The sequence below is a fragment of the Alosa sapidissima genome, chromosome 10 (genome assembly GCF_018492685.1).
Source record: "Alosa sapidissima isolate fAloSap1 chromosome 10, fAloSap1.pri, whole genome shotgun sequence".
NCBI classification, from domain to species: Eukaryota; Metazoa; Chordata; class Actinopteri; order Clupeiformes; family Clupeidae; genus Alosa; species Alosa sapidissima.
The window spans coordinates 29,638,608-29,651,107 of NC_055966.1; the positions used below are offsets into that span (position 1 = coordinate 29,638,608).

General features: G+C 48.2%; 1 protein-coding gene across 1 annotated transcript in view; it reads right to left on the reverse strand.

Annotated features, from left to right (window-relative positions):
* adamtsl4 (ADAMTS-like 4) overlaps positions 1–6,806 on the reverse strand; it is a 35,536-nt gene extending 28,730 nt beyond the window's left edge. Inside the window, 4 exon segments of the mRNA XM_042105855.1 lie at positions 525–1,293; positions 2,570–3,177; positions 5,382–5,442; positions 6,492–6,806. Coding sequence (XP_041961789.1) covers positions 525–1,293; positions 2,570–3,177; positions 5,382–5,442; positions 6,492–6,514 — 1,461 coding nt within the window. The 5' untranslated portion in view covers positions 6,515–6,806.
* Between the last annotated feature and the right edge of the window lie 5,694 nt (positions 6,807–12,500).

The window sequence follows — 12,500 nt, forward strand, 5'->3', positions numbered from 1 at the left end:
ATACACACACACACACACACACACACACACAAGAGAATTACAGCTTAATCTTTCACACACAACTGAAGATGAGAACATCAGTGTTGCCCCTGACACATACACACACACACACACACACACACACATACACACAAAGAGCATTACAGCTTAATTTCCAGCACACAGAAGTGGAGATGGGAAGATCAGGGTGTCCACTGACCACAATGAATCACTCTTCTGATTTGTCAGAAGTAAGAGGGCTCACCCTAAACCACCAATTCTGCCCCACGGCCCCACAAAGCCTCTCTACTTGCAATACTTTTGATAATGCTGGCCACATTGAATGAATTGTGCTTCTGATTTATCATTACCAATTAAGTCTCACCATAAACTAAACCGAACACCTCAAAGCTCTTCCCTTCCCATAATGCTTCTGATGATGCTTGCATGAGACAATAAGTAACTCAGCCTGATTGGTTTATGAATCATTAAGGATAATAAGTGTGTGTGTGTGTGTGTGTGTGTGTGTAGGCTTTCTCTCTCACCTCTCCGGCACACCTGCGGTGCTCCAACTCCTTGCCGGGGCATTTGTAGTTGCCCTGGGGCAGATGAGGGCTCCAGCTGCCCCCGCCGAGGCCGTGCTGTGGGGGCTGCCACACATCAGGGTGGGGGTGGTGGTTGGGGGGGGCCGCAGCGGCTGGGGACTGGGGCGGGGAGGGCTGGTGCAGCGGGAGGCCGTAGGGGGGCCGGGGCCGGCGGCTCACCTGCCTGTCCGCGGGCACCTGCCCAGGTGTGTGCCTCTGGGGCGGGTAGACAGGTGCGCCAGCTCCAGGCCGGTCTCCGTGATGGCGCTGCTGCTGCTGCTGCTGCTGGTGTGTGTCTGTGAGAGTGTGCGTGGGCCTGTGTGTGTCCGCCGCGTGCGCGTACGAGCGAGCGTGCGCACTCAGGCCTGTCCTCCGTGACCCCTCGCTGTCGTCGGGTCGGCTGGTTCGGGCTGGAGCTGCGGACGTGGAGCTGGTGGCCGCTCTCTCGCTCCCTCCCTCCTCCTCCTCCTCCTCCTCCTTCTCCTTCTCCTGTCTCCTCCTCCTCTCCTCTTTCCTCTCTCTGTGGCCCCTGACGCTCAGCCCCGCCCCTCTCCTCTCGTGCGACTCCTCGCTCAAGGGAAGCCCCTCCCCCTCGGATTCCGCGGCGGGCGTGGCAGTGTTGTTGCCGTGGCGACGGGTGTGGCGCGTGTGGCGACTGGGCCGATGCAGCGGCAGAGAGAAGGGCACTCTGCCGTAGCCAAACTGCCCCGGACGAATGTGGGGACTGGACCTTCGAGAGAGGGAGAGGAGGAGAGAGGAAGGGGGGGAGAGAGGGAGAGGAGGAGAGAGGAAGGATATATGAAGAGAGAGAGAGAGTTGGAGACAAATAGACAACAGAAGAGGTCAATTTCAGTCAGGTGTCCAGTGTATATCTTCATTCAGGTTCCCAGTGTGTATTTCTTTATTCAGGTTCCCCAGTGTTTCCCACAGAATTGAATTCCATTTGTGGTGGTAAATTTGCAGAATTAACCTAAACAGTTTTTAACAAATTAGTGCAGTGTGGTTATGATTCTAACCAGATTTAAGCACAATTTAGTACAACCAAAATCATTGTGTGGTGGTCAATGTTGATATTGTGGTGGGACGCCACAAATAAGTCAATGTATGGGAAACACTGGGTTCCCAGTGTGTATTTCTTCATTCAGGTGCCCAGTGTGTATTTCTTCACATGTGTTTTGAACACTTGTCTGTTTTTTCTCTTTTTCTTTGTTTATCTTTTATTTATAATGTGCTGATTACTTCAGGAATTACTTCAGTGACATTCTTTCAAATTTTAATGTGTGTGCTTGGTAGTTGAAAGATATTGTATATACCCATGAATAGATATACACACAGCAGAAATAACACATTGTGCTCCAGTTCAGAGCATTGCAACAGCGCATAGTTAACCCCTTAATGTCAAGGACAAATGTTGGTCAGAGATATAAAACAGAGCTGAGAGAGAAGCTCCCTATACAACACACACACACACACACACACACACACACACACACACACACACACACACACACACACACCGACACCGACACACACACACACACACACACACACACACACACACACACACACACACACACACACACACACACACAACACACACACACACACACACACACACACACACATACAAACACGCACACGCACACGCACACGCACACGCACACGCACACGCACACACACACACAGCACTAATCATTGAGTTGAGTATGATACGCTGAGGCCAGATCAACAGGAAGAAGCCTCCTATGACTCATTATGGATTCATGACTGAACATGTAAGACCGCCTAACGCACACACAAACACACACACATACACACACACACATACAAAAACCCCACACACGCACATAATCTGGGAACCAGCAGTATAAAAGACTGACTCACCACATACCCCCCACACACACACATACTCACACACTCACACAGAATACACATACACACACATTACACAAACACTCACATTCAAACACGCACACATACATACATGCAGAGCCAATATCACTCACCTCCTGTAAGACAAAGAGTCCCGATTATTGGGCACTGACCTCCTGCTCCCGCCCCCTCCAGACCTGCCTGGCCCGTGATTTGGTGGTCGCCTGGATGCCCGTCCTGATTGGCCATAACTAAGTGCCGGCGAGGACCCTGATGATGGGTACGACGAAGGGCGATAAACAGACGCCGGGTCCTGATTGGCTGGCGGATAGAAAGGAGCCGCGTGATTGGGCTGGCTGGGCTGGCTTGGCCCGCCCACTACCGGGTCACTGCGGTAGAGAGGTAATCCAGTGTTGGAATTGGCCGGCTGGACAGGGGGGTACAATGGCTGCCTGGTGCCCCCGCCTACCCCTCCATAGTGGGGCAGATCATTTCCAGGGTAGATGGAGGGGAGGTAGGGGCGGAGTGCTGAGATGACAGGGGAGTGATTTGGAACACCTGGGGGCAGGTAGGCGGAGCCAGGCCATGTCTGAGGCGGGACTTGTGGAGGAGGTGAGCACTGCCTCCTTCTCTCAGACACGCCCACGCCACAGGTCTGAGAACACTCCCCCCACTCGCCCCATGAAGACCACACCCCCACCAGCTCCTCCCCTTCTGCCTGCCGAGAGCGCCGCCCTACAGCCTGAAACAAACACACACACGTAAAAAACATGCATGCATGCACAGACACACACACACACACACACACACACACACACACACACACGTAAAAAACACACACAAACATGCATGCACACACACGTAAAAAAAATTTGCACGTGCACACACACACACACACTCACACATACATATTACACACACACAAACACACACACACTCGCACACACACATTTCTACACACACACACACACGATATGCAGACACACACAAAGTGAGGACAAATAAACATTACACCACATCTATTCAGCAGTAAAAAGAATAGAGTCTACCATAACAACATACAGATATGCTTGGCTGTTTCTCTAAATTTCCCTAAATCCTGGACTGTGGACACTCCTTGCTAATGCTGTTGAGGATTTGCATTACCCGGAAAACTACAGTAATGCAGATCTAATGGAAGAATAAAGTGTGACTGTGTCCAAAGATTTCAGTGCTAACTGGCTGATGGATCTGGCAAAGGGTCTGGTCTTGATTTGGGCAAAAACAAAAGAAACACCTCACTTGGAAAAAAAGGTTGTGTCACACATGGGCCCTTTACTTCCTCTGCAATTACTGAAATAACCTGCAACCTTTGATAAATCCTATTATATTAGTCAAGTCTGAGGTGACACATTTCTGTCCCCGCTGGGTCTGGTTGAGCCAGGGTGCGAGTGTGTGCGAGTGTGTGAGTGGCCTCAGGTAACGCTTCTTATTTCATAACGCTGCCGGGGGACAGCAGCATTCTGGGCCACGCTCCCAACTGGAAGGGACCATAGGAAGAAAAGAGAGAGAGAGAGAGAGAGAGAGAGAAAGAGCAAGAGCGAAAAAAAGACTGAACAAAACTTTCCATTCAGCAAAAAATACCCAAAACATAGAGGTCAAATCTCCACTTCTGATCGCGTCCAAATCTCTATTAGGGTCGCACAAGACTGTGCCTGTGTGTGTGAGTGTGTGTGTGTGTACATAATGCTTGTATTGCCTGTATTGTGTGTGTGCACATTTATTTGTGTATGTTTGTGTGTGTGTGTGTGTGTGTGTGTGTGTGTGTGTGTGTGTGTGTGTGTGTGTGTGTGTGTGTGTGTGTCTGTGTGTGTGTGGCATGGAACAGCGGAGCGATCGGTAGTGTGATGACATTAAAAGGCCAGCTGTCAAAAACATGGGAAAATTCCTGACTAAAGTTATTACTGTGTGCAGTACACCGTCAGAATCACAAATGTGAAAACACACACACACACACACACACACACAAATGTGAAAACACACACACACACACACACAAACACAGAGTCCTTTGACCCAGTCATGAAGGCCTTAGAGTGCAGTGTGCTTAGCTGTGTTCTGAGTCACTATGCCGCTTTCAACACCAGGCTCACAGACGCCCACAAGAAGGAATTGAAAAAACAACACAAATCTTTTCTTACTAATTTAGTGACATAGCTGCTTAGAAAAATATTTGAGCATTTTCAGACATCTACACTGTGTGTGTCTGTGTGCATGTTTGTGTGTGTGTGTGTGTGTGTGTGTGTGTGTGTGTGTGTGTGTGTGTCTGTGTGTGTGTGTGCGTGTTTGTGTGTGTGTGTGCATTTCTGTGTGTGTGTGTGTGTGTGTGTGTGTGTGTCTGTTAGAGTCCAGTCTCAGCTGAGCAGGGAAAGCTGCCGCTGGCGATAGCAAGTGCCAAGCGTTCAAACAATGGAAACTGGAGCTCATGCATAGACGCTCATTAAATGGACAAACGCAGAACAAGGATTGTGCAAGAGAGAGAGAGAGAGAGGAGAGAGAGAGGGAGAGAGAGGGAGAGAGAGAGAGGGAGAGGCCGTCTGAGCCCCTTCAGGTCCATTAGAAGTGTTAGTGGTGAATGTCCATCCCCCGAGGTTCTAACAGGCCTCCAGCGGGCTTCGAAATGGTCCACTGATTGGTCTCTGCAGTTGTAAGAGTGCACAGAGTTCCCCAGACATCCAACATCCTGAACCCAGGGCTGTTCAGGTCCAGAAGCTTGCCAGAACCATCTGCCTGCGCCTCAGATGAGCCCATCTAGACATATGGTTCTGGAAAAGTCCAGATCCTCTCCACATCTGGGCCAAATTCAACACTGGCGCTACCTACCATCTAGCTATTTGTCTCACTGCAACACGCTAGACTAACAGTGACCCGTCCTACAGGAGTGTGGTCATCAGCAACAGCACTTACTGGTTTCTGGGCCGTGGACTGGGAGAGCGCGGTCAGCACACACGTCCACAACACACCAAGCCTGTAGGGAGCAGCAGAGAAATGGAGCATGATACCATGAACCTGCAGAAGCCACTAACATACAGTCTGTGTGCTATCTCAAGCATGGACAGTACCAGGGACTACACATATTAAGGACATACAACATGAACGTTCAAGGAGATAACACTTAAGGAAGGAATACTGGTTTCTTTATGATTTGATTCTCCAAATGCTTCCACCTCAACAGTTCCTCTTGGGAGGGCTGAAGGAAAGAATTTGTCTCACTTTTGTAGAGAGCATTAGGTGCTTACAAATGAATGTTAAGCCATTCTACAACTCTGTTTTCCAAAATATTTGTGACAGCCCCCTCCCTCCCTGGGAGAACTGTAGTCATCATATTAAGAGAACTCTGTGTCTAACAAGAGTTTGTTGAAGACACTATTGGGCTTTTCATTCCAGTTTTCTGAATGGTTTCATGGTATGAAATCTGACATTGGGGTTGAAACCACAGTCCACTTTTAAAGCATCTGAAGGATAAATTCTGGTGTACCGCTCTCTCCATATAATTACCGGCCTTTCGTCGCCGCGGTACACCACCCCACCACCGAAACCCCAGTGCAGCACGCTTACCAATTACGGCCCCCTAAAAGAGGCGCATAAAAAGTCCCGGCCATGCAGGGCAAGTTCGCTGAACAGGCTCGCTGAAGCCGCAGTAACGACCCCCTGCCTCGGTGCACGTTTGTCCAGTCGCTACTGTAGCGCTTCGCAGAATGGAAACGTTACTTACGCCGTCCTTCCCATCCTTAGCCCCGGGCCGATTCCTCATGCAAGCACGGTGCCGTGCACATGCTGGGGGAAACGTAACCAAAGGGCAACGCGGAGCTCCAGGAAATTACGCTCCGTTCGCTTTAGGTTTCCCCCCAAACAAAGGCTCTTTCATGGTACAGGCACCAGCGCACATCGCTAAACTTTAGCTGGGTAGAGCTGCACCTCCTCTTCAAAGCAAGTTTCTCATCAGACCAAAGCCAGGAGTAGAGACTGGGTACGAGTCGGTGGGTCTGGTGAACTCGTACTGCTGTGGGATCTTACCTGCATAGAAATCCGCACATCATGCTGTCGTTTCGTCTTCAGCTCTCAGTCTCAAATCTATAGTGCCAAAAAGAGCGCACGGTGACACTTTCTCGTGAGTTGCTCGGGAACGTCAAAAACAACTTTGCACTGGTTTAGTGGGAAAGTGCCGAGGGATATCCCTCACGCGCAGCCCTCGCTCACTCAGTCGGTACTCTCTTCCTCTGTCACACGCTCTCCCTCTCTCCCGCTGTTCTGAGGGGAGGGGACGGCTTCAGTTTTTTTCTCTCTATCGTTCACCCGACAACTTTTTTTTTTGTCCTTGTTTTAAACTGGTGTGACGTGGGACTGCTAGGGAGAGTGAAGGGGCAAAAAGAGATTCTTAGAATGTGCAGATTACACAACAACGTTTCTCTCTTTCTCTGGTCCCCTCTAACTCTCTCTCTCTCTCTCTCTCTCTCTCATTCACACACACACACACACACACATACACGTAATCCTGCAGCAGCTTTGTAGAGTTGCACAATATTAATAGGGTCCCTAATAATTTAGAAAAATAGCCTTTGTGTGACTGTTACAGGAGTGTTCTTGGAAAAGGTGTTGCATGTCAAGAATGAAAATGAATGTTGGTCTAAGTGGAGGGGAATATTTACAAAACTCAAACTCACTTTATAACTCAAGGTTAGTCGTCTCAGTTGGCCTTCGATTTCTAAACAAAGATTTCCATAGTCTTGCCAAATGGGGTGTGTTGCCAGGAGAATGTTAGGCTGAAGAAAAAGGCTTTTTAACTTCTTAACTACACTGATCTGCCCGAATGCAGTATATTGTTAAATAACTAATTATATAACAGATTATACAAGCAGACCATGGGTAGCATGTCCGAAAGTTTATATAGGCCTAGGCTTAAATGGCCATGCGTGTCACCTAAAACACATAATGTGTCTGAGTTCGCATGAGCAATGAAACATTGCGATAAAACACACTACGCTGCGGATGTGATGGTGTTTGGTGTTATTCGGAGGACATGGGCCATATTTCTACCACCTTCCTGTCCTGGTACTGAGAAATGAAATCACTATTGGGAGGTCCATCGATCGGCACGTTTAACGGAGATCATTGGTGGGATGGGGGTCATGAAATAGGCCTATTCAAAACAGCGGTGCTTGTCCCACCCAATATTTCCTCAGATGTTGGGAAAATAAGGAATGAATTTGTCGGGAGAATTCAGTTCTCATATTTATCTACTCTCCACTAGAAAGCGTTTAGCCTAATACAGCTGCAATCATGAATGTCTCTGTTGTTATCGCAATGTTGAGCACTTTCGCTTATCAGCGTTGTTGAGAAGGATTAGGAAGTTATAGCTCACATTTTGAGCTAGTAGTGAGAGATATGCTTCTGATTTATGGTTGAAGTGTGTGTTCCACTCAGAAGGGTAGGTGGCCACCAGGCTAGAGTTGACTTGAGTAGCAAAGTGTCAATAGGAACAGGTAGCCTAATTAGGCTTCCATCACCTGTAGCAAGACCGCTAAAGTTTACAATCCCTTGTTATTATTACTATTGTGGTTATAATGTGGATGAAGTCAGCCTTTCCTCATGTTGCCATTTAGGAACGGAATGATGCGATGAGAACCATTTGGATTCAACTTGAAATCGATCTCCATCTGTGTGACCACTTTCATGTCTATTATTACACTACACTACGCATGTCAAACTGAGCGAAGATTAGCATTTGGTTAGGAATAACAACTTGTAAGCTGGCCTCAGTGGTAAGCTGACCCCCCAGTGAAAACAGCCTTGTCCTATAACGCTACTGTGTCAAATTGGCGCAAAAGGAGAGTTATTACCTCATGCTGTTTTAGATGTGGCAGGGTATTTCTGAGAGTAAACACACACACACACACAAACTGGCCTCAGAGATTACATCAAAGCTCCTTCAAAGCTTCAAACCCAATGTGCCATGAACTCAGATAAGAGACGTATAATAGCTGTGATAGAATCTGGTGTGCATGTTTGGCTGAGGACGGACTGATACAGGCAGGATGGAGGTTCTGGGGTCTGACGGGAAACACCTAACTTATATGTGAAAGATAACACACACAATCAGTGCCAAAGCAAAGAAACAGCTTACACTTGACTATTTATGTATTTACTCACCCCCCCCCCCCCCCCATACACAAACACACACACACTTAGACATACAGCCACAGATAGTCACATACACTCTCTCTTGCTCTCTCTCCTTCCCCCCTTCTTCACACTCACACACACACATAGTTTATTCTCATCATAGCGGCACCCTTTGGACACCTGAGACGTTGACACAGTCCATATTTTATCACTTGCCTCCCAGGTCTGGGCCAGAGGCACGAGGCCTAGCCGCTCACGCCTATTTCTGGAGAAATATTACATGACCAGATGCTGTGCATCACATGAAACACATAATCCTGGCCATCTCTGTCTCGCTCTCTCTCTCACACATACTTTATCTCTCACCGCCCATGTTGAGACTTGATGGCTTCATGATAATGGCTTAATTTGCCAAAGAGATGGAGTAGTAGGGAGAGAGAGAGAGAAAGAGAGAGAGATGTTGATGTTTACCTTTTTCTTGGACACCTGTAAGGCTACCACGTAGCTCTACCCCAACTACAACAACACCTTGGCAAAGGAAGAGAGACAGAGAAAGATGGAGGTAGAGACAGGAAGTGATGGGTGTGACAGGAATCCAAGCTGAAGAGGAGGCTGCTGGAGGAGAGAAGACGTCATGGCAGATGTGTCCTTCGTCATGTCCAGAGTGTGATGGAGGGGTGTGTGTGTGTGTGTGTGTGTGTGTCACAGTGCCACCTTGCCCCTCAAAGCTCCAGGCTTTGGCGAGCTATAGAGCCCAGGGAGGCCACAGGGCCCGTGGGACCTCCTCCGCCCTTGCCATTTACCCAGCATGCACTAGCAGCACGTGGCGGTGCCTGGATACGCAGCCCTGGCGACTCAGAGGGTGTGGAGGCAGTCTGCTAATCGTCTCGCTTCAACACTAACAGCAGCCACTGCCAAAGGGTTGGTCAGATGGGCCACCAGGGTATTATCTGACCGCACAACTGCCCCTGCCCCTGCCCATGCCCCTGCCACCCCCGCCAAAATCTCACTTAACATTATTTTAGGCCAGTAGCCGCCCCCTCCCAGCCTGTCTGCCTCCCTCCCTCCCAGCTGGTGTGGAAAATAGTGCCCCTCCCATCCCTGTGGGCTTGGAGAGTTAAGCACTCCGTTTAATGAGATTTGGTGCAGAAAGATAAATGGGCTGGTCCTCTATTACTGAGTGTGATTGAGATACGAGTCAAACTGTAGAGGGGGAAAGGGGGGGGGGGGGGGGGGGCGGCGATAGTGGTGCCTGTTTGTGTTCAGGTGTGTGTGTGAGTGTGTGTTTGCATGATAGTGCTGTGTGTGTGTGTATGTGTGTGAGTGTGTGTGTGTGTGTGTGTGTGTGTGTGTGAGTGAGTGAGTGATTGGTGGAGTGTTGAGCTGAGCTGGCTATACGAGTCATCAGAGGCCAAATTGCTGCACTTAGAGGAATGCACAGAAGAGGAAAGAACGAAAGAAAAAAGAAAGAAAGAAAGAAAGAAAAGAGAAAGAGAGAGAGGTACTGAGGAGGGCTATTTTATTTTTCTGTCCAGATGTTCCATGCTGAGGTCTGAGAAGAGAGAGAGAGAGCGTTGTAGGGGTGACCTGGCTTATGTAAGACCCAAAACAATGGACTTATCACCCCACAAAAGCTACAAGAATGAGTATAAGCCCCTTTTGGACCAAGTAGCTATAGGAACAGTCCAGTCAATGAACATGGTGTCATCTAAGAGTTCTGACTAGCAGGCTATTGCACTAAATTGGAGAAATGAGGGGTTAAACTGTTAGTGTCCCTAACTTTGGGGGATTCTTCGCGTTTATCCCGTTAGTTACACAGGCAGCGCGGATTTTAAAGACAGCACGGTTGTGAATGCAGGTTTGACAGCGCGTTTGGCTTATGAGTTAGACCAATCACGTAGACCTAAGGTACTATGGGTTCCTATATGGGAAAAGACCCTGCCCTGAGGTAAGAGCTGAAAGAGTTATAGGAACTACGGTCAGAGGAACAAATTGGTCCGGTCCGAACACGATGGAAAAAAAGGGTTCTAGGAATGTTATGTTCTAGGAACTGCAAAAATCCCTCCGGTGCAAAAGGGACTACACAAAACACAGAGTGAGAAAGATTTTAATATTTTAAATCCTTTAGTAAACCTTTTATTGCAAGTGAACCTTTTATTGATCTCTAATCATATCAGTGACAGAGAGACTGAGAGGATGGGACAGGGAGCTGTTGATGTTCAGTCATCATTATGTAGGCTAAATCACTGGTACAAGACTAATACTCACACCATTCTGTTTACTTCTGAACGCTGTCTTTAAGATTACTGTATCTCATAAGATGAAGGAGGAGAGTTGGAGTAAGAAAGCATCACATTTCTGATGATTGAAGAGGAGAGAGAGGCATGCATACAGGGAGAAGGAGAGAAAGAGAGAGAGAGAGAGAGAAAGAGAACTGTGTGGAAGTCCATGTGAAAAGCATGCAGCTCAGAGAAAGAAATGGAGTGGATAAAAGAGAGGGAGAGAGAAAGAGAGCGGTTAAAAGAGAGGGAGAGATTTGTCAGGGTCAGATGAAGTCAATATTTGCCTCATTCCAGCCAAACTCCAGCAGCTGCACTGAGGAGGGTGCTGTGTGTGAGTGTGTGTGTGTGTGTGTGTGAGAGAGAGAGAGAGAGAGTGGAAGTGTAGAAGTGTGTGTGAGTGTGTATGCATGAATGTTGTCTGTGTGTGTGTCTGTGTTTATGGGTGTAGAAGTGTGTGTATGCGTGTACATGCGTGTATAAGCATACGTGTGTGTGTGTGTGTGTGTGAGTGTGAGTGTAGAAGTGTGTCTGAGTGTGCGTGAGACAAGGCAGGCAGAGAGAGAGAGAGAAAGTAACAGAGAATTTGAGTTTCACTCTCTATGTGCTAGTCTATGGTCTCATGCGTCCCCGACAAAGGGGCCGCCGTGGGGGGGTGGGGCCCAGGGGTCAGTGGGTCACCCCAGCCTGGAGAAAAACCCCACCATGGGCGGATGCTGACCGGCCAACAAAGCTACTTAATGAATCTGTTCCAATTATGCCTACAAAGAGGGATTCACGCACTGCTATTCATGCTGGCCATGTATGTATGCATAACAGCAACAAACAGGACAGCCTGTCTCTGTCTGGGTCTGCTTCTGCACCGTCACAGCAGAGGCACACACACACACACACACACGTCACAGACCCTTTGCAGTCTATAGGCAAAGTGTTCCACACAGTCTACTGACTGCACCACCACAGTATGGCGGGCGCTTTAGGATGGGTGAGTCCAGCCCTCATGCTGTACCCCAGTGCACCTGACCTGTGCTCCATTTACTTCAACTGTGGACTTTCAGCCACAAATCTGCCCTCCTTAGATTAAACATATTACGTAACTGCTCAGAAAAAATAGAATGACCCATAGCCTAATATGAAAAAATCCTACATATCTCCAAATAATAAATGTAATTGGACACAGCCACAGCTCTAGGGTTGATATTAGTGTAGGTTGGAAGGAATCAAGTGCGTAGTATATGTTTCCTTTAGGAACCGTCCGCCGCGGGTAGCGTCGTCTAAGTTTATGGTTGCTGGCGCACAGTCTGACTGTAGCTTGTCAAATATGTTAAGGTAAACCCTGCAGACCGATCTCCATGGGTATGTGCGATCTTTAAACACTAGTAGGCAATAAATTACGCAGTGGGTTCACTCACATGGTGCTGCATGGTGAAAAATGAACACCCCTTGCTGGGCTGAGCGTGAGGATAAAGTTATACTCCATTAGCACTGAGAAAATAAAGAAAATAACCAAGAGGTTCTAATTGTTGCAAACACACGTAGGCCTATATTGGGCGCGCGCACACACACTCACCTCACCGTGGGATTATTTACATAGCGTGACACTTGTTTCTTCAGTAACACAACC